At 46.5% G+C, this 21499-nt stretch overlaps 1 protein-coding gene across 1 annotated transcript in view; it reads left to right on the top strand.

Moving 5' to 3' along the window:
- Positions 1-21262: 21262 nt before the first annotated feature.
- The window catches only part of GUCY2F (guanylate cyclase 2F, retinal), a gene marked incomplete at its 5' end in the record, with an annotated part of 47821 nt that continues 47584 nt past the window's right edge, over positions 21263-21499 (top strand). The window contains one exon of the mRNA XM_019473885.1: positions 21263-21284. Coding sequence (XP_019329430.1) covers positions 21263-21284 — 22 coding nt within the window. The remainder of the gene's footprint in view (positions 21285-21499) is intronic.

The raw sequence follows: 21499 nt of genomic DNA, 5'->3' as shown, positions 1-21499 counted from the left end.
GAAAAAGGGTCACAGCTTCAACTTTTGTGCCTGGTCCCTTGGCTTCCCTCCTGCAGTTCCCCCACCGTTAGCCCAGGGCTAGTACAAACTGTGTGGCAGAGGACTGGGGCACCGCACGTAAGCATTTTCCTAGAAAGGGTCTCTTAGGAGATTGCCTGGGAGACAAGAAGAGTATTATCCAAGCCTTTCAAAACTGTCAGAAAAGGAAATTTAAAAAGGTAGATGTCATATTCTCACCGTCACATTGAACAAGGCTTCTTGGGTGGAAATGTTTCCTCTTTAATTTTCTCTGAGTTGTTTTGCCCTGTCCTACTTAGTAAAATTGCATCAAGCACTTTTTAACAACCCCTCCTTTTCCAGTGTGCAGTCATGTCTCCTGGGTGGGACTTGTCGTTGCTGAGTTATCCTGGAGCAGGAAAATGTCAAAGAGCTCCAGAAGGCCTTGTGAGGGTGTGTTGGGGGGGGGGGTTATATCAACACACTAAATAACGGATGCCTTGCGTGGGCAGGCAAAGCCAGGGCCAGAGATATGCCAGCCTTAATGAAGGAGGATTCAGGCCGGCATGGCAGATGCAAACACTAGAATGGCCCACTTCAGATGTCTTGCAAGCCTTTGTGGCCCTACAGCTTCTTGGAGGGGTTTGACAAAAAGCTCTTGGACATTCCTAAGAAATGAGAGATGCTGCGTGGACACAAAGAAAGGGCTATCCGAGGAGCTGAACTGGGCCGTGGGGTCACAGGGCAGGTGAAAGCCGCGACAAGGGGGTGTCCTGTGCAGGATGGGTGCTCAGAGAGGGCTTAAAGGATTGCTGTTAGAAAGCATGCTCCTTATGGACACCCTTCTGCCACGTGACCCCCATTTCTTCCGCCCGTGACCTGATGCATGCAGTAAGGAGAGCGGCAACGTGATACTCTCAAGACGGAGAAATGCAATATCCATTGCAAAGGAATATCCACCTTTAGAGGTTCACACACGCCCTGCAAATGGCTCGTTGAGAGTGAAACTCACCACCATGCCTGAAGGCTGGTGTTAGTCTCTGTGTCATGTACTGGGACCAGCAGACAAGAAATTACTTCTGCCTTGGAGGCAGACGTCAACTTGCTCTATAAAAGTCAAACCAAAGTCTCAAAGAGTGTTACTTTACAGCAGTAATAAGCTACCCGCTTATTGCTGGCCGGGGCAGCTCCAAGCTAATATCCTCCTTCCCTGTAGCATTCATCTCTTGCCCTTTGCCCAAAGCCTAAGTTGTTGATTCTCTGCTTTGTACCACATTTCTCTCAGGATGGCGGGGCTTTGTTAACACTACCACAATGCTGATGACGAGCAATGAGCAAAAGGTCCTCCACGCACCTCCAACTCCAGCTTTGTCTCCTCTGTAATGCCTTACACATCAAAAAAAAAAAAAAAAAGAAAGGCCCTTAGCCAAAACAGGGAATTGTTTCTGCAAACTGCTGAATTTTGCCTGAAATGAATTAACTTGAATTAAGAACATACTGTTTTCCCAGTGGAGACAAGTCCTCTTAGTATTTCTGTACTTCTTCCCCTCACCCATCTTCATTACAGTGATGGCTCACTATAACGTGGTGCTCTGAGCGCCGGGGTTACCAAAATCTGCTTTCCTATGGGTCCGTGTCTTGTGGTTGATTCTCTAATGTCTAATAAGGGTTGGGGTTTTGCTGCAGATTTTCCCCCTGAACAACCAGTAAAGGTTTTCTCCATTGACTATGAGCAGAAAATCTTTAGCCGCAAAATACCTCTGAGGTGTCCACCTTTCTGTCAAAAGCGGTCAAAATTGAACAGCGTGTTCAAAAATACCTGGGGGATAAAAGAGGAGGACTGAATGGTTAGGCAGGCAAAGACACTTACAGGGAGGCAATCGCAAAGGTAGCATGATTGCATAGTACTCATTTCCCTAGGAAACTAGGACAAAACATTTTCGTTGCTTTTGATTATGTCCTGCTGTGCATTGCCATCTTCAGTCTGCAAACATCAAAAAGCCACTGCTGTAGTAACTGCATATGACATCTGATGCTGAACAGGAGATGAAATCCCCAGTAACAGGGGACCTATTTCCATCTAAACTTCCCAGGCAATAATGTTAGAAAAGTGTTTTATAAAATGCATAAGATAATGAGAAGCTGAGAAAACATTTTCCAAAAATTCATTTCCAATCCCCTCTAACAATTGTCATCAAATCTTGAAATTTTTTTCTCATTTCAGTGCAAAGCAAAATAAGCATTAAATAAGGTCCATATTGTGGCCTGGATGAATCTGAAAATGTTTGCATTGAGACCTCTGCCTGCATGGGGTGGAGCAGCAGGATCATGGCCTAAAAAAGAAGAGTGGGCAGGTGATGTAACCAACAGACGGTGACATTTCACAGCATTGTCCCTAGACAGCCCCACAGCAGTTCCAGGAATCACTTTGCAACCTCGCGGATCGCAAGGTGCTGAGCAGCATCGTAGAGGGCAACTGCTAAAAGGGATGTCAAGGTAGCAGAAGTGATGTGATGGGGAGTCCTTCCGTGGAAAAAAGCTGTGTTACAGAAGGATACATTTCAGTCATGTTACTTGTGAGCTTACTTGTCACAAACATTTGTGCTATGAACAATCTAGTCCCCCCGGTACTTCTACATCTTCCTTAACCAAAACCAGGAAATAAGTCACTTCTTATCTACAGAAATGCAGAAACATTTTCTTTGAGTGCCGCATTAATGGGAAGAACCAGCAGGGAGTTCTTGAAAAGCACAACTGATATAGTGTATTTGCTGTATCATCTCAGATCTTGCCTCTACCAGTGGCGAAGGGACGGGTGTCACACCCTTTACAATGCCGTGGTGGTTGAAATGGGAAAATCTGATATTGCGTGTTTGCGTTTATTAGCAGCCTTGTTGAGAGAAGTGTTCAAGTCCTTCTCTCCTGTTCCTCAATTGTTTCCCCTTGCGTTTGTTAGCTGCACCTGGACTCACCATTTCTGTCCTGACGCAGACTTCTCCTTAGCCCAGGAGATGCTCAATGAGACATCGAAGAGTCAGTCATGTCATCAGATGAAAGATGATCCACCTGGGCACAAGGTTTCCATCAGGTACCTTGGGAGAGGTGATTGTGCAGCTGCAAACATATCTGTGCAAGCCCCAGAGCTGGAAAGGCAAGAAACCTTGCAGCAGCCTCATAAACCGTGACTGCTTGTAGGATCCACAGGGTTGTGCGCCCAGTGGTGGGGCTGAGCAGCTCCCAGGCATCTGTTGCAAACACGGACATGCGCAGTTTCTGGATCCAGTCTGCGCTGATCCAGGCTGGGCATCGACTTACTAGCTCAGGTCTTTGATAATTTGGGGGGTCTCTCTGGACCGTGATGTAAACATGGTCTAATAGCCAGAAGATTAAACGTAAGATTTAATATCCCTTCTGTCGTGGTTTAACCTCAGTCGGCAACTGAGCACCACCCAGCCGCTCGCTCACTCCCCCCCGGTGGGATGGGAGAGAGAAGCGGAAGAGTAAAAGTGAGAAAACTCGTGGGTTGAGATAAAAACAGTTTAATAATTGAAATAAAATAAAATAAAATAAAAATAATATAATAATAGTAATATACAAAGCAAGTGATGCACAATGCAGTTGTGCAAATCAGAACCTAGTTTGACGAGTCGTCTGCCAATCACACCAAGATGTCATTTTTAATTGCAACGGAAGACGCGCCTGCTCACTATTTCTTTCCTACCACGTTAGCCCTACTTGTCTTAAAGTATGAACTGCATTGTGGAGTCAGGCTCATATAGGAAGTCAATAATTAACATGATCACCACTACAGCTGTTAACCACAGATTCACCCTTCCAGGTCTTGGCAATTCCCCACCAGGGTCATATTTCCCATATTCTTTCATTTTGGCCGAGTTTTCAGACATAACTGCCATGACACAGAATGACACATATTGGCTGGAATGACAGCTCTTAGGACATTGCATTAGTCAGTCATATGGTTTTATCCCAGCTAAACACATTTAATTTCTTAATATTATAGTAGTAATTTGGACAAAAAGATCTGTGAATTAGAGAAAAGTAAAAAATTGGAATAAACTGCAGGAATGTTTTTTTCTGGGTCAAACAGAGTCTCCTTCTCTGACATGTCAGTTGAAAACCTGTAGGAAAAGGTGCAATGGACAAAGATAAAGTGAACTTTTCCTAACAGAACTTCTCAGCTTTTAGTAGCAAATGATTTAGAGACTTCCCGACCTAGAGCTTGAATATGGGCTTCATTTTCTGCGCAGCTACCATGGACACATATTTTTTGGATGCCATCTGGAAGCAAATTTCCATGCACCAAGTGGAAAAGAAACATGCCGCTCCTGCTTATTTTAAAGCTGAAACCAGAAACTTCTTCAGAAGTTCCTTCATCACCGAATAGTGAATAATCCTCCCCTTCTCTGCACTGCTCATGGTTGTACAGATCCTGATCTAAAAAGCAGCCCAAGTGGATAAATTCACCCGCAGATTATCTAACGGTGACTTTGGTAACTCTCTTCCCCTCCAAGTGACCGTTGTTATTTTACATTTTGATTTCGGTTTCAAATCAGCTTCATCCGACTTGGCAAAAGCTTCTGCTGTGCTTTGTTCCCAAGGAAATATTTGGGTCAAACATAGCAACTAGAAGCTGCTGTTGTTATTATTTAGCAAATAGCCCAAACCTTTGCTCTCCATCCAAGCATCCCTCAGACTTTGAAGAGTTTGGAAATCTAATCCCACACTGAAGCTTTGCAAACAACCGCTCTCTTTATAATGGGCCAAGCCACAAAGCCAAATCCAGTCAAGCTGAACCTTCGCATTGCTCGATACTCGATGTGAGCTCCAATTGCTGCCGTGTGTTTCCATCTCTGTTATTCGTTACTGCTGTTATGCTGTACCTCCTTCTCCCTGTATCCACAGGAAAATGCATCAGACCAAAACTGATGAGGCTTTCTAATATCGTCGATGGTGTTATTGCGGAACTGTATCCATTAGGTACCTTGAGGCTTATTAGAAGCATCTGGAAAGTTATCCATCAGGGGTGTCGACAAAGACCTCTGAGAATTCACTCTTTTCCTCTCAGACAAGCCTCTCTTAATTTTCTTTTGGGTGAACGGCTCCAAAACACCTCTGCTTCATCTCTAGTCAAAATATCACACATGAGGTAAACATACCCCATTTATATTCAAAATTTTGCTTGCTATCTTGATTTTTTTGTTTTGGTTTGAGGTTTTTTCCCCTCCAGAATTGCACAATAAAAACTTAATGATCCTCTGCATATATTATAGACATATATGGAGATCTATGCTGCTTAAACATTAAGCATAAGTGTTCACTTCATAACAAATTGCTGCAGAGGTTTACACTGCCCATAAAACAAGACTCAGCATGGGGCAATGATAGCCAGGAGTAGGCACTTATCCTTTGCTGTCTAGAGATGCGACCCACTTTAACCAACATTAAATGGAAATCGAACCACTGATACAGGCAAGGGAGTGAATTAAAAAACATAATCAGTGCCTGGTTCCTACATATGTGTGTGTCCTTGGTTCTTTCTGCCTTCTTGCTCTATGACTTTCTAGTTCTTGTGGCTCTTGGGCTTTTCTGCTAAAGGTTTTGAGTTTTCTATAGGCTTCTGGGAAGCTGTGACATCTTCTTGGTGGTTTTCCATGAATCTCTCTGGACGATGTGGCTTCATCTGTTCTGCTAAGGAATAGTTGCTCGGGCTGCGGTCAAATAATACTGCTCAGGCTGTGTCCGTGTAGCTTGTTTCTCTCACCACAGAACAGAGTGGTCTCCTCCATGGGGCCTAGTGGGAATAGCCTTTGGCTGTGGTCTCCTCCAGATTGCTTGGACATTGTCTCATCGGTTTGCTGGCATGAGACAACACGTCACCAACTCATGCTAACACTTAAATGGGTTGGACTACTGCAGAACTGTGCTAGAGACCATGCCCTGGCATGAGTTATTCTGCTGGGATAGATGTAGACCACATCTGCTGTAGTTGTATGAGCTGGATGAACTCAGGATGTTATCCAGGGGTCCTTCCAGTCAATTGTTTCTTTGATTTTGCCTAAAGAAATGTAGATATTGATGCACAGCTGAGTCTTGAAAGGACAGTACCAGATTCTGATATCTGTTACTTTAGAGCAAATGTGGAAAAACTGCCCTGACCAGCTAGCTGAGGGCATGGTTTGCCATCAGAGGAGATCAAACAACTAGGGCTGAGGTATACAGAGTGGTTTGTTGCTCTACAACTGAATTCAGAGCTGCCATTTCCCACCATGGACAGCTGAGAGCAAACATGGAGCTTGACTGCCCTCAACAGCAGGTGACACTGGGTTGGGTAGGTGAGTGCTGGCATGGACCTTGCTATTCAGGATGGCTGCTCTTGGCATCACTCCCTACCTCCTCAGCGGCACTGACTTTAGCAGTCCACCTGCCTCAAGGACACCACCTTACCTGTACCATTGCAACCCTACAGGGGAGACCTGCAACGATTCAAAGTCACTGAGAAGGAGCTTCCTTTAACAAAGGCCCTGAAAGATGCCACAGCTTGGACAAGAGATGGTCAACAAAAGATGACTTACCCTTTTGCACCCGAAACATCATGCTGTGGCATTGGTTCAGGCTAATTCAGGATGGTAAGTAGACATAAACATAAGTAAACGTAAACAACTAAGGGGGGTAGACTCAGACTAGATCTAAGGAAGAAATGTTTTACACTGAGGGTGGTGAAACACTGGCCCAGGTTGCCCAGAGAGGTGGTGGATGCCCCATCCCTGGAAACATTCCAGGTCAGGCTGGACGGGGCTCTGAGCAACCTGATCTAGTTGAAGATGTCCCTGCCCATGGCAGGGGGGTTGGACTAGATGAGCTTTAGAGGTCCCTTCCAACCCAAACTATTCTATGATTCTATGATTCTATAAGTCATCAAGACCAACTGTTGAAGTCAGCTTCTCAAAGTATAGCTGTCAGTTATCTATGGCAACAGACTGTCAAGGGAAATGACCACAATGCCAGGACAGCCACCTCTCCCCCTTGTCCAGCTCTGTTCCTGCCTTCTTCCCCTATTTCCTACATCCAGAGTGGGCCATATTCTAGCTCTTAATCAAACCTCAGTTTTGCTGGGAAGCCTGAGCCACAATCTGTCTTTGATGCCTCCCAAAAGACCCAAAGACCTCAGTCTGATGTGTTTGGCTTCATGCATCACATTCGTGTAGCACAGAAGTCTAAGCCAACATTGCTGAGCTCCAGGCTGTACAATTTGTGAAGACGTTTAGTTTCGTTCATTGTACAGCCAGTCCTCTCTCCCAGTCTGCCTCTGAACTAAACTAGCAGTGTCACTGAGCTGAGTGAGTTTAAATACACAGCTTTTTGACACTGCAGTGGTGCAAATCGAAATATGGCTAGCAATAAACGTTATCCTCCTTCATCACTACGCCTCGTCTCTGCTTAGTCACTGCTTGAATTGGTGTCAGGGGTTCATTTCCCTGGAACAACGTGTATTCTGCCCTGGAACAAGGCTTCCTTGTGAAGAGATGGATGCTGTGAACAGAGATGCCCACCCAGCTGGAAGGTTCAGCTCCAGGGGCGAGGGCTGGACAAGCTATGTGCAGAACAGATGCTTTAATACGGTTCTCTCTCCTACTGCAAAAGTTAACTCACTGCAAAGCATGACCCTGTCTATATTTCTTGCTGGGAGCTCCTTTAGCATCAGCACAGATGTCCACGCAGGGGAATTATTTGCTTTTCCTCTATTTATCTGTTTTTCTGCCAGACAATGAAATAATAGGGGTTAGCACTCCCATCCTTGACTGGATGTTTATAACAAGCCAGTTCCAACTAAACAAACTCTGGAGGAGACGTGCATATTTTACAAGACCTCAGAAATAAAGAATGCTGATAAAGATACATAAAACTCTTGCGGGAGACCATGCCCTGTGGCCAGGGACTGGCGACTACATTTCGCGCTCTGTTCCTGGATGAACGCGTGGTGAAAACACCAGTGAGTAAAGACCTATGCGTAAAGAGCGAGCAGGAGACGCAAATGCATTTCCATTATCATTTCAACTTGACTCCATCCACCCATAATTCAATGGCTCCCGTTGCCATAGCAATGGAATGCCTCACCATTTTCGTGTATTTTTCTTCGCAACACTCCCGTGAGTTGAGAAGGTATTGTCTACACGTTACAGACGGGGAAATGAGGCACGGCAGGAGGTGTTTTAATCCCCCTCCTTTAGCACCTAAATGAAGTGGCAGGTTCATTTTGACACCCCGGTTCATGGCAAGGAGGGAGCCAGACACCGGCACCCCAACCCTGACATGTCCTGGTGTATCCCCATTCGGGAGGAGGGAGAATTGCAGATGTAAGGTGTTTTACTGGTTAAAGGGAGTCTAAGTATGGTGCTTAGAGAAAGTAAGCTTGGCCAGGGGATGCTAGGAGGTGTCTGGAAGATCACAAAGTTGAATACTGATCTGAGGCGACCCCTCTTACTACATCCCTGATTGCTTAGATTCAGTGGTACTCGCAATCCCATGTATACCTGGACCTGGAGGCACCATCTCAGGGGGATTAACTTGTGGAGACGTCCCTACAGTTAGCTGCCATCCACTCAAGCTGGGGTGTGGTGGGAGCTTCCTTTTAAACCCTCTCTTTCTGGTCAGCTATCCCATCTCAGCCCCTCACCGTAGAGCAGTAACTGAACACCGATTACCATGCACACACAGGGCCCTCAGCTTTGAAAGTACAAGATAATGCACTGTATGAGCAGGAAATTAAACTAATTCCCTCAGGGTCCAACCCCGTGCCATCCATAATTCAGCAATTAGCATTTTTCCCCCTCTTTTTTTTTTTTTTCCCACAGTGGTTTTGGTAAAATCTGAAGATGATCCCCCTGAAACCTAGCTGGGCTGCTCGCAGCTGTAACTTGCAGAAAGAACCTCTCATTTATACCCATGGTCCTGGGAATTTAGTATTTATGTTGGGATATGAGGACTGTGGCTGGTCACTCTCCCTGGCAGGACGGCAGGCTGAGCATCCCAATGCATGGGGACCCAGAAGCTTTGCCACGTCCCATCTGCGCTGTGGCTGCAGCACAGGGAGGACCATCCATCACAACAACCCCACGCAGCGCTACAGGCTTGGGGAAGAGGGGCTGGAAAGCTGCCTGTCGGAAAAGGACCTGGGGGTGCTGGTCGACAGCCGGCTGAACATGAGCCGGCAGTGTGCCCAGGCGGCCAAGAAGGCCAATGGCATCCTGGCCTGGATCAGAAATGGTGTGGCCAGCAGGAGGAGGGAAGTGATCGTGCCCCTGTACTCGGCACTGGTGAGGCCGCACCTCGAATACTGTGTTCAGTTTTGGGCCCCTCACTCCAAGAAGGACGTCGAGGTGCTGGAGCGTGTCCAGACAAGGGCAACGAGGCTGGTGAGGGGTCTGGAGAACAAGTCTGCTGAGGAGCGGCTGAGGGAACTGGGGTTGTTTAGCCTGGAGAAGAGGAGGCTGAGGGGAGACCTCATCGCTCTCTACAACCACCTGAAAGGAGGTTGTAGCGAGGTGGGGTCGGTCTCTTCTCCCAAGTAACAAGCGAGAGGACGAGAGGAAACGGCCTCAAGTTGTGCCAGGGGAGGTTTAGATTGGATGTAAGGAAAAATTTCTTTACTGAAAGAGTGGTGAAACATTGGAACAGGCTGCCCAGGGAAGTGGGGGGGTCCCCATCCCTGGAGGGATTTAAAAGACGCGTAGATGAGGCGCTGAGGGACATGGTTTAGTGGGCATGGTGGTGTTGGGTTGACGGTTGGACTCGATGATCTTAGAGGTCTTTTCCAAACTCAATGATTCTATGATTCTATGATTCTATGATCCAGAGCAGAGCCATTTCTCTGGTTTTCCCCTTCAAGGCTGTGCTTGTCTGCTCTCTTCTTGTATCTCCATGCCTGTCTGCTGCATTTGACCACGCTCCTCCTGGGTGGTTTTGCTCTCTGATCAGTTTCTCTCCCATCCCACCCTTCCCAGTCCCAATCCTCACTGGTCCTCTCCGGTCACTGCCCTGTTGCTGGTCCATGCAAAATGGAGCAGGCAACCTTTGGTTTGGCAGATCTATGCTCCCTCTCCTCAGCGCGAAAGACCCAGCTCCTTCCCCTCCTGCCTACCAGGACCAGTGACGGGATAAACTGCCTGTTCCGCCCCTCCTCTCCTCACTAATGAAGAGTGACAAGCCCATAGCTCATCTCCACCGTCTGTTCAGCCGTCTCCTGGGGATGCCAGTTACAGCGCTAATGATGTGGACGTCTCTCCACTAGCAGTGGGATGGAGACCACCGGTCTGCTCTGGAGAGGCTGTCAGCTGCTGGTGCTGTATAATTTGCACTGAGTTGAGGTGCCGCTCGACCATCAGTTTGTAGGCACACAGGGCACTTCCAGGCTCCCGAGATATTTGGGCATGTCAGCCATTGGCCTGGATCTTGCCTCTTAACAGGCTGGAAGAGGGGTAGGAGCACATCTGGGTTCAGACCAGCCACCCATGCAGGGGCACCTTGTGTTGTTTGAGATGCCCTGGAGTATCTGAGACATCTGCACGGGGCTGATGATACGACACAGCTTACGGGAGATCTCTACCTTTTTAAAAAGTCAATAGGGGACCAGGTGGACTGCCTGGGGGACCTCAGAGGGCATTAGGGAACGAGGTAGGGATGATTTGTGTGACCACACTCAGGTATTTAGTGAAACAAGAGGTGGTCTAGGGCATCGCAGCTCCAGCAGAGCATGCAACTCCTACATAAGGCACACCACACTAATGTGTTGTTAGACCCAGAGGACATCGTATACATCATTATATACCTGGAGGTACAGCTGAATGGAGCTATTCAGCTGCTCAGATGTTTTAAGGGGAGCTGAGTTACTTTCCAGGCTCCCTGATGGCTCCAGTAACACTAAGTGCTACAGGAGCTTGGGTACCTTGTGGACATGGAAACATGTCCTGGCATCAGCTGGAGGGCTCAGACCCACACCAGTGCCACCACAGGGGATTCGTCTGCCACCAGGCACAGCTGGGAGGGGATTTCTTACAGCTGAAGGGCTGTGCTGGGAGGAAAGGACGTTACAAAGGATGTCAGGAAAGAAGGAACAAACTCAATGTCCAAGATATCTTTGGAGGACCCAGCTTCTCACCCCATGTCCGTTGCTGTTCATCCAAAGAGACCACTCCCTGGGCCAGCCCTCAGCCCCACTGCTGGGGTGCTGGGCCACTCAGCTCCCCCAGCTTTAAAAGCAGGGGCTTCACCTTGCCATCCGCAATGTCTTGGCCCCACTGCTCTGGAGAGGACAGCCTTTCTTCCCCTCTCCCAGTGCAGCAGAATGGTAGATCAACCAGCGGCTCCACTGCTACCCAACACAAAGCAACGTGCGAGAGACACAGCACACCTGGCAGGCAACATCCTTCCCCCCGCCGCTGGGTCCGAGCATCACTTTATTCATTGCTGAGGGCATTCCCGTTCCCTGGAGGAATGAGCTGGGTGTTTTTCAGACATCACGCTTCATTAAGTGTTTTTATAGCATTACTTCGCAGCTGCAGGGTGCGGTACGCCGGGGGGCTGCAGCTCTGACTTGCTCATTAGCGCAAGGACTCTTACACACATGGCTCGATGAGACCCAGTGAAAACTCAGAATAACATAAAATCAGGAGTGGTTGTAAGTCTGGCATTTGGGGAGTCCTCTGAACTGTCTGTCATCCTCAGACGTTCACCACGAGGGAAACTTAATTAAAATGAGGCGTTGAGAGAGGCTCACCACTCTTCTCTCCAGAGCAGCTCACCGCTTAATTGGAGAAACAAACTGTGCTCAGTGGCTTAGTGGAACGACGAAGGCTCTTTTGGACAGGAGGTCCCCGAATATGAAAAGAAAGGCTGAGGGCAGTGAAATATATTTTACCAGCACTGATTTCAGCTTGCTCTAAGGACCAAAATCTTGCTGGTGACATTTTAGTCTGGATGATGAACTGGCAAATCACACTTGCACTCGGTAAAATGCGTGGCTGGGAGAATAGAAACCCCCTTCCTTGTCATGCTCTCCTGTTTTGCTTGCAAGTGCTTGTGTCCTGCAGAAATCTCTTTCCTGGAAAAAAACCAAACCCTCTGACACACCAGATGCTGATGCATCATGTCTGATTCCCAGGGAAGCTGACTTTGGTGGGATTTGGGCGTGAGCAGGGGATTAGAGTGCAGCCCAGGGACCAACCTACCCCATCTGAGTTGCTTTCCAGCCTAACCAGTTGGAAAAGTGTGCAGTCTACCAGCGAGGGAGCGCTCTCTCGTGGGCTACGAGGGGCATGAGCAGAGCATCTGTCAGCTATGTTGGCTCAGAGGTGATTAATAAAGAAAATAAAGACCGTGGAAGAAAGACATGACATAAGCCAGCAAGGCAGTAAAGTGCAACCAGATGTCAGGCTGTTTTGATCTTCTCCTTGAAGAACCAAGGAAGAGGGAAGGCAAATAAGCCCCCCAGTGTCAGAGCCATTTTTGGCACCCGCTGTGCTGCTTGAGGCCAGCTGAGATGAAAGGGAAGGTCCAACGTGTCACATGCCCCCGGCTGGGAGCTGTAAACTGCAGAAACATGTAGGACAGCTTGTCGCAAGTCATAGACATGCTGGGTTTGCTCTAACCTCCTCCATGTCAGGGCTTTGGCAAAGCAGCCAGCACCTGAGGATGGCAGCAGGACCAGGAAATTTTGGGTGGGTGTCCTTCTGCCGATGGTGGTGAGAAGGTGATGAACACAAGGAGGAAGAAGAAACACAGATGAAGGATAGGAAGAAGAGCCTGTTAATTGGTACATGGTGGTTTGCTCAAGGCTGACTCATATCTTCCCTTTTAAAGCCTTGCAGCCAGGCTTCTTATCTCTGCTGCGTGGGTGAAATGATTTGCCTATGGTCTTACAAAAAGCCTGTGACAAAGCAGGAAACCCTGAAACCAGTTCTCACACCTCCTGGAGTACCCTCCACCTCTTTGGACGTGCCTTGATATCCCGTGAAGAACATGCAAGTTACTCTGCTAGTACCGCACCCACATATCCATCTCTGTTGCGTCTCATGGCACAGGAGCTTTCAGAAACTAGAATAGTCACCAGAAAACCCCAGGAAGACAGCTGGAGCCTGTTCCAGCCCAGCTCCAATACATGGAGCTGAGCTAATGTGTGAAATGTTGATTCTTACAGTTAAGCGTATCCTTACGTGCTTTACTGTATTGAGGTTCCTCCTGGCGCGGGAGAGCTCCTCCTTGGCCTTCCCACCCAAAGGATAACACCCAGAGGTTGGGATAGGACCAGAACCAGAGTTTGATACTGCTATGGATGAGCATCTTCACTCCATCAGCTGAATACCTGACAGCATATTTACACTACTCCTTGAGATCCTCCCTGCCAGTCAGCCAGATATGGAATCTTTTGGCAGATCCTCATCTAAACAGTCTAGTGCTCAGGAAAAACAGCGTAAATTGCATAATATGGGGTAAAACATGGCTTGCCCATATGTCTACGGTCTTAGGGAAGAAGCAGAAGTGACAGCTCTTTGCTGCACCTGCTGCATTATCTACTCAGTATTTCAGTCACTCACGGCGATGCTGATCCAGATGCAGGCTTGGAAGTGTTTCATGCTCTTTAAAACACAGGAAAAGGTACCCCAGGCTCCAATGTCTTATTGTGTAAGACTACATGGTCTGCTTTAGTGACAGCTGCAGAAGGTAAAGTGATAGAAGAAAGGAGGCAAGGGTGGTGTGTCTTTTTCACAGCATGAAGCTGGCGGTGCTAGTAGGAAAAGACAAGCTACCCTCCCCGTAGCCATACCCTTACTAAAACCATCGGAGAAGGAGGCAGTCCTAGAACCTGGGGAAGCGGTTTCTCACCGGACCTCTCTGTTTTGCCCACCTTTGAGCACTGTAAGCCTCACAGAGACACTCTGACATCGATTTGAAAGGTCGAATGAGAACTGGCCTGGCCAGGGTTGGAGTCTGGGCTCAGATCAGATGTGGGACTTCTTGGTCTCCGATGGGGAGTGAAGACCAGTGAAGCTGGAACCATGGAAAGTCAGGACCAGCCCATCAGAGCCAAGGACAGTTTAGGAAGGGGCTTTCCTGACCCAAATCTGATAAATCTCCCTGCAGCTCTCTCTACAGATCCCTGCAGACATTCATGCAGCCTGGCCCGGCCACAGGCAAGCCAGCTGGTTCCTAGGGCAGCAGATTCGCCGCTCCCCCAGACCTGGATATTGCTCTTGCCTTTTTCCCCCGTGGCTCTGAGCATCCAAGAGTTCCATTCTGGTTTGCAGAGCTCTCAGCAATGACTACCTGTGCCTCATGTCTGCCACCCATCCACAGCAGTGCTGGAGGTAACAGAGCAATGCACAGTCAGCCTGAGAGGCTTATCATTATCAGCTTAGGAGATGTAGGTCTTCAGGGAATTTTAATCAGCAGAGACACTTTCACACCCAAAGAGACAAAGATATTATCAGTTCCCTTAAATGGGCACCAGAAGAGCTGAGCTGCAGCTCTTGGGACTCTTTCTCTGTACATCCCAGCCAAAATAAATTGCTTCACGAACCGCAGCGATGCCATGCTGATCCCCAACTGCTAACGCTCTGGCTCTTCAGCCACAGACGTACTTTGAAAGTTACATTTCTCTGAAGGATTTCCTTTTCCATGAGGGACATGCTGTTTATTTCTCTCACCGCTCTGGAAGGGACGCTTCGTGATGGCCACCCTGAAAAGCTGTACCAGGACACGGCAGGCTGCTGCTATTTAAAAATGCCTGGCTGTCTTCTGGGTCAGTGCTTATTTTCACCTGTGGTTTTGATCTGTTTTTTCTCTCCCCCTCTCTGAGGGCATGCTGCACTTGCCCTGCTGCAGCGTGCCATGCTGTGCAGCAACAGATAATGGCGACTTAGCGAGGTGTTAGCCTGGATGTGCGTGTTTCAGATGAACGGATTAATGTCTGGGGGCTTGTTTGGGACTCCTGCAGACTCCGGGTTTGAAATACGGCAGTGTTTACACTGGGATTTATCCTTTGTCTTGCTTCTGTCAACGTCTTCATCAAAGTATAATTCCTTTAAAAAAAAAAACAAAACACATGGTTGGCATGAAGGTAGATAAGAGCAATTGATTATTTTATTTCCCCCCCCCCTTCTGTGGTTAGTTGAATTGCAGGTATTGCTGGTTATTTGATGGCTGGGTTAGGACTGATTGTTTCTATACCCCCAGGAGGCAAAGAAAAAGAGACATTGGGGGTGTTTTGCTCTGTTATCTCTGGTCTTAGCTTTACTGAAGAGTTAAAGCATGTGTTTAACAGATGTGTCACTCTAGCTGGGTTAACTGAGTTTGAGCAGCACTACAAAATAACCACCTGCAACAGTCTGTGTGGTTCAAATGCCCCTTGGAAATAGTCATCTCAAGGGTTGTCTTTATGAATGACAATTAAAGGGCGCTAAAAAGTAGGTGTGCTCTGACTCTCGTTAAGTTTTGTGCAGGCTCTGGAAATGAAGTGAAATAAAAATATTTCCTTCCAAGAAGGTCCTCAGAAAGGCTTTAAATACAGTTTTAAAAAACGCCAGTAGAAATTCCTACAGATTAGCTTTCCTGCCAGTCTGAAATAGGGCCAGTTAATTACCAGTAAATTGAGCAGGCACTTGCCCAACCCCGTGGGCACAGAGGGGATTAGTGGGAAGGCTCGGGCAGACCATGGGCTTTCCATGGGAGAGGGCTTTGCGGGGAGTCAGCAGAGCCAGACTGCGGCCAGGCGGTGACTCTCCTGCCACGCTGTGATGCAAAGCAGCTGCCAGACACTGCCAGAGCAGCCCAGAGGAGATATATATATAACTGAATATATATACATATGTAACTGAAGCAGGAGAGGTGAAGCCATCGGGTTGCTGGCGGCTGCTGCCTGCTAAGACCTTCCACCTATCCAGGAAAGTTCGGACCAAACTCATGCTCCATAATAATTAGTTAATTAACTAATCTATTTATTTTCTGTAGCTCCTCATTATGGATGAAGTGGTGTTAGAAAACAGGGTTATAAGAAATTACTGCATACGCTGCTGGTAAATCAGTAAAGCGTGTTGTGACAGGAGAGCTCTTATGCAGTAGAAGTTGGGGAGCCCAGATGCTGTCAGAGAAGCGACTTAGGGCTGCATGGACCCAGCTCGGAGCCTGGGGTGGTTTCTTTCTCTGATCCTGTGTGATCTTCTGTGTAACATCTGGCAGGTCATGCAGACACCTTGCCTTAGAAATGCTGGCCTAAGTCCTACATGATAGAAGTCTACAGTTATAACAGAGGCAACATACTTCTTGGGTCTTTTTTCATCCCACACTAAAAAGAACATAAAGCTTTGGATCTAGTACGTGCATTTCCTATGCAGCCTAGGCTAGATAGCTAAACTTTGTGTGTCCTCAGTTTCTAAACCTTTGAATAATGCTAGCGATGCTGTGCTACCACCAAATATTGGCTAGATGTTTGGGTAGCCTGATAACAGGGGACAAAGGTATATATTGTGATAGGCAAGGTGAGAGCTGGAGGAAGATATAACACCGGTACCGTATGGCCTATGCTGTGATTCAGTATCCAAGTTAAAGGCTCTCCAGCAAACATTTGAAAACTCAGATGTTTGGATAAGGTTGTAAAACTGGCTATTTTCTTCAAGCTGCCAAAGATGCCAGAGGCTGGGAGAGACCTATTGGGACAGAAGATGTTCTGGGATTATTTCCTCCGTGGGGTTTGGTGTAAAGGAAATGCAACTCAGTGTTGCGTTCAAGCTTTATTTTGGGGGTAAATGCCATTTATCAGATCTGGCAGGATTTGACGAATGCTCCAGTGCAGTTATGTGGTTGTGGGAAAGTTTGCAACATAGCACAGGGTAAGTCATCATGCAAAACATCAGCCAGCCATTCATGAGTCCATTGACGCATTTGGAAGTCTTGTTACCATTCACCATGAACAGGGTCAGCCAAAACCCATCATTCTTTGTCTGCCAGAAGTTTTAGTGTGATTTTTTTTGTTTTGGTTTGGTTTTTTGGCCACGCTGTGATGAAGCGATTTATTTTTTAAATATCCAAGGAACTACAAGCTTCCTGAACTCTACCAGTGCTGGGTGGGTTTGCTGTTCCCCTCAAGTTTTCTGTTAAGGCCATCAATTAAATTGTCTTTGCCATGAGCTGCTGTGGCTGGTTTCCAGGCTTCTCCGTGTGGGCCAGGCTTGCAAAGCATATATCATCCACTCAGCCGCTTTCAGATTCCCTGCCTATGAGACAGACCTGCTTGATATCTTTATTCCCAGATAAGACACCTGGCAATTTCTAAGGTCTCCAGACATAGATTCAGACACGTCTGAAGTTTTTTTTGAATCTGCCATATTCCAAAAAAAAACATTTTAGACATGTTGGGCAAGTGCTTTTTCAGTTAACACCACATGAGACACGCCATCTCCTTCAGTACCTGGCTTTAACTTGCTTATTAAAAGCCCAGCCTCGCTAAGCCTCATGTAAAGAAAACAGTGAACAGTAGCCACTTCTTAGGTTGAATCATAGCTGGATTCTAGGAGGCTTGGAAATGTCCCCTGTAAGAGGAGCTTATGTGTTGCTATAATAATGAGCTTCTGGAGATGAGGCTGTCAAATTAAACACTCAGGTTTTGATGCCTAAATAAATACATGTATAAATACCTCATCCGGTGTTATGAAACTGTTTCCTGCCAGCTCTAATATTGACTATCCAAACTACCTGCAATATATTCCACTAATGCCAGTGCCAGAGACTTCAGATCGCACAGGCTACAAAATCAGCTTCCAAGAAAAATCAAATAAATCTAGCCATTTGGGGAAAGAAGTGGACCCACTTGAACCTGACTCTACAGGACTCTTCAGAGCTGACATATAGCTGCTCTGATGCAAACCAGATAATCTGGAGAAAAAGGAATTCCGCATGCTGGACTGCAACTTGAAAACAGGATAACATGGCGCAGCAGGACACTCCCTCCCAAAAAAAACAGCCCCACCAAAACCATGGGACATCAAACCCTTCCCGTGCTGCATGGCCAAGAAACTGATGTCAGATTGGGTTGACATCAAGCTTACTCAAAGTCATGGAAAGGACAAAATGGAGAGGAACTTGTAAAGAATTAAAGGGTGGAGGTTAACTAATGCCGGGCAGAGGCTGGAGCGATAATAAATCTTGTCAGTCTGACTTTACATAATTTTTGTGATCGAGTCACAAGTCTGCCATGTAAAGTCAAATGGTGAGTTGTCTTCTTAAACCCCTACAAGTGGTCATCCTACTGAAAGGTGATATTGAGAGAGAAAATTAGCGCTACGTAGTCTGTGTGTCTGTGTCATAAAGAAATAAAAAAAAATATTAATTGACATTTTGAAATAAAATCGTAGATGAGGAGCCTCATGTTTTCTAGTGGAGCCTCTGGGATCTCATTTTTTCCAGTGCTGTTCAATAACTGTATCACATTATCAGGAAGAAACAGAAAAATCATTATTCATAAAACTTGCAGATTGGTCTGGACGTCTCACTAAATGGACGTATTTTAAAAGTATCCACTAAACTAAAACCAGACGGGTTTGTGTATATCTGGGAACAAAGAATTCATACCACACTTCCAAGGTAGATGTTTGCATTAAGGAAAGCAGAGATGGGCTTGAAAACAGTGATGCTGCAACTGTGTTCATCTGAGCTATAAAATTAAAGTGGAGAAAAATCAAATAGGTGATAAAAGATGCCATCGCCTCTATATTCGGCATCAAGGAGTGAGGCTCGCTAATGGATACTGGTTTTAATTTAGCAAAGAGAAGGAAAATTAAAAATGAATGCCAAAGGAGCATTGCAAGGATGAAACCCTGAAAGCATGCTCTATGGCAAAAGCCTTAAGGAGCCATTTATTTATTTTGCTCGGCGAATGACTAGGATGTGAGCTAATTATGGTGTGCAAATGTCTACAGGGAGGTGATATTTATTGTGCCTCCTGGTTTTTTGTTTCACAGGCAAAGGCGGAGTGAGAGCCAGTTGCAGGCAGCTGAAGCCAGACACACTAGACGTTAAATGGGTATTTTTAATGTTGAGGGTAATTAATAGCTGGAATGATAGATGTGGGAACCTGGTAGATCCTCCAAGGCTGGAGCTTTTAATTAAGGCTCGGAGGACGTGAAGAAAGGCTGACGGGAGCGTTGCCATGCTACTCTCCCTTGATTTTCTCTATAATCGGTGGAGATACGAGACTTTTCTTCAGGGAGAGTCAGAACAGGAGCCAAGCCTTTTCCTTCTCTCTCTCTGCTGGCTGCAGAGGGTTTCCAGAGAAATCAGCTTTATTCAGCGGTACCCTCTGGTATAGTTCAGTACAAAACGCATTTTACTTCCAGGATGCTGGAAGAGCTCAGAGCAGCAGCAGCTCCTGGGAGGGTGTTTGGCCAGGCTGATGTGGGAGGTCAGACCGAGAGATTAGAGCACCCTCTTCTGCTCTAAAAATTTAGAGCAAAACGATACAGCTGTGGCTTAACCTTCCCATGGGGAATGTTACAGCTGTATGAACACGCGCATCTCTCACTCACTTCACTGAGTACGGAAGAGTGTTGGGAATTGATCTGACGGTGTGCAAATAACACAGCGTTACAAAGGAATCTCCACTCCATGGTGTGGTTGCTGCAGTAATGATGAGCTTAAGGTGTGAGAAAAACGCAAGGTTCGGAGGCATACGCAAGGTCTTAATTTTTAATGTTAATTCCAGCCAGATGAATTACCTTAACGCTTCTTTTTTTTGCCTCAGCTGCATGATTTACCTTGCTTGTTTACGAGTGAGGCAAATCAGGCAGTGCCAGGACCTGAGCTTGTATTGCAAAGGTAGAATTGTTATCCCCAGTCCTGGATGCCCTAAGCATGGGGCAGACGTGGCAGAGCTGTTTGGGATAACCAGCTTTTCCTATGGAGGGTGGATTCCTGCCGCCGGTATTACTTGATTGCAGGAGGGTCTTTTCTTTCAGAAGCAGAAGAAAAGGGAGAAAGCGATAAAGGTTTCAACCCACTTGGCTATGGAAAAATATGAATTGTTGGGGGTCAGAATGATTACGCTAATAAATAGAGCTCCGAGTCGATTATTTTTTAATCTTTCATTGTTGGGTGCCTGATCCATATTTTTTTTCAACACAGGAGATCTTAATGCTAAAAACATCCCCTAGAAAGGAATCACTGGAGCTACTCCAGGAGACTTTCAAACTGCTGACCCTGAGTGAAATTAAACTGTGCAGTACCGTTGTCGATACTGAAAGAAATGAGATAGCACTGAGCATATGATATATGGATAGAGATGCAGGTGTATTTGTATATAGATAAATCACACTTTTAAGTTCAGTTCAAGAAAATCAGACTCCTAGCTGCAAAAACTTTATTTAATTTCATGCTTTGATCCAAACCCACTGTCAAAACCTAATGCACTAGTAGCATACAAAGCAGCATTCTCAGTTTAGGCTTGACACTAGGGTGTCTTTTAAGCACTTTCCAAATGCAAAGCTATTTGGTAATTCCTGATAACCATCTTGAGCTGTACCAGTCTTCAATGAAGCACGTGTCCAGGAACCTTCCCAGATCTGGGCCGTGCAAGGAAATGAATGAATGGAAGGAAATTAATTAAATGAATGGAGAGAGCTGCTCTCCCTACTGCATCTGAAAGACTTTGTGGCTTCCCATAATCATTAGTCATGAAGAGAGAACTGCTCCTGAACACACACCAATGAGACGTGTATAATTTATATGATGTATTTGAAGTTAATACTGCTAAAAGGTTGAATTACAAATGGTTCCCTCTGGACCACAGGTGCTGGTCCTGTGACCTCAGCTAAATTATTGCAAGGGGCTTCCTAGCTAGGACAGACGTGGAGACATTTGAAGTCTTTCCAGGATGACAGCTTTATTGCCAGGTCCACCGTGGAAGGAAGGTCTGGGAGTATGGAGAGGGTTTTCAGAGGGCTCAGCTGTAGGGAGAGATCTAGGGGACCCAGGGAGATAACCAAGAAGATTGATACAAGTGTAAAAAGCTCTCTGTGTGTCATGATGGGTATAAGGAAGAAATGGGGAAAAGGGGAATGTAACACATCAGCAGGATGGTAGAGCCCTAAATCAAATATTCTACTTACCACAAATCTAAAATAGCTCTTGTTTCTGCTGCTTACAGGGCTGTGGTGGGTTGACCCTGGCTGGACACCAGGTGCCCACCAAAGCCACTCTACTGCTCCCCCTCCTCAGCTGGACAGGGGAGAGAAAATATAACGAAAGTCTTTGGGTCGAGGTAAGGACAGAGAGAGATCATTCAGCAATTACCGTCACGGGCAAAACAGGCTTGACTTGGGGAAAATGAATTTAATTTATTACCAATCAAATCAGAGTAGGGTAATGAGAAAATAAAAAACAAATCTTAAAAACACCTTCCCCCCACCCCTCCCTTCTTCCTGGGCTCAACTTCACTCCC

Source organism: Aptenodytes forsteri, unplaced genomic scaffold (genome assembly GCF_000699145.1).
Source record: "Aptenodytes forsteri isolate BGI_AS27 unplaced genomic scaffold, ASM69914v1 Scaffold231, whole genome shotgun sequence".
NCBI classification, from domain to species: domain Eukaryota; kingdom Metazoa; phylum Chordata; class Aves; order Sphenisciformes; family Spheniscidae; genus Aptenodytes; species Aptenodytes forsteri.
This window is presented reverse-complemented; position numbering and strand designations above follow the sequence as displayed.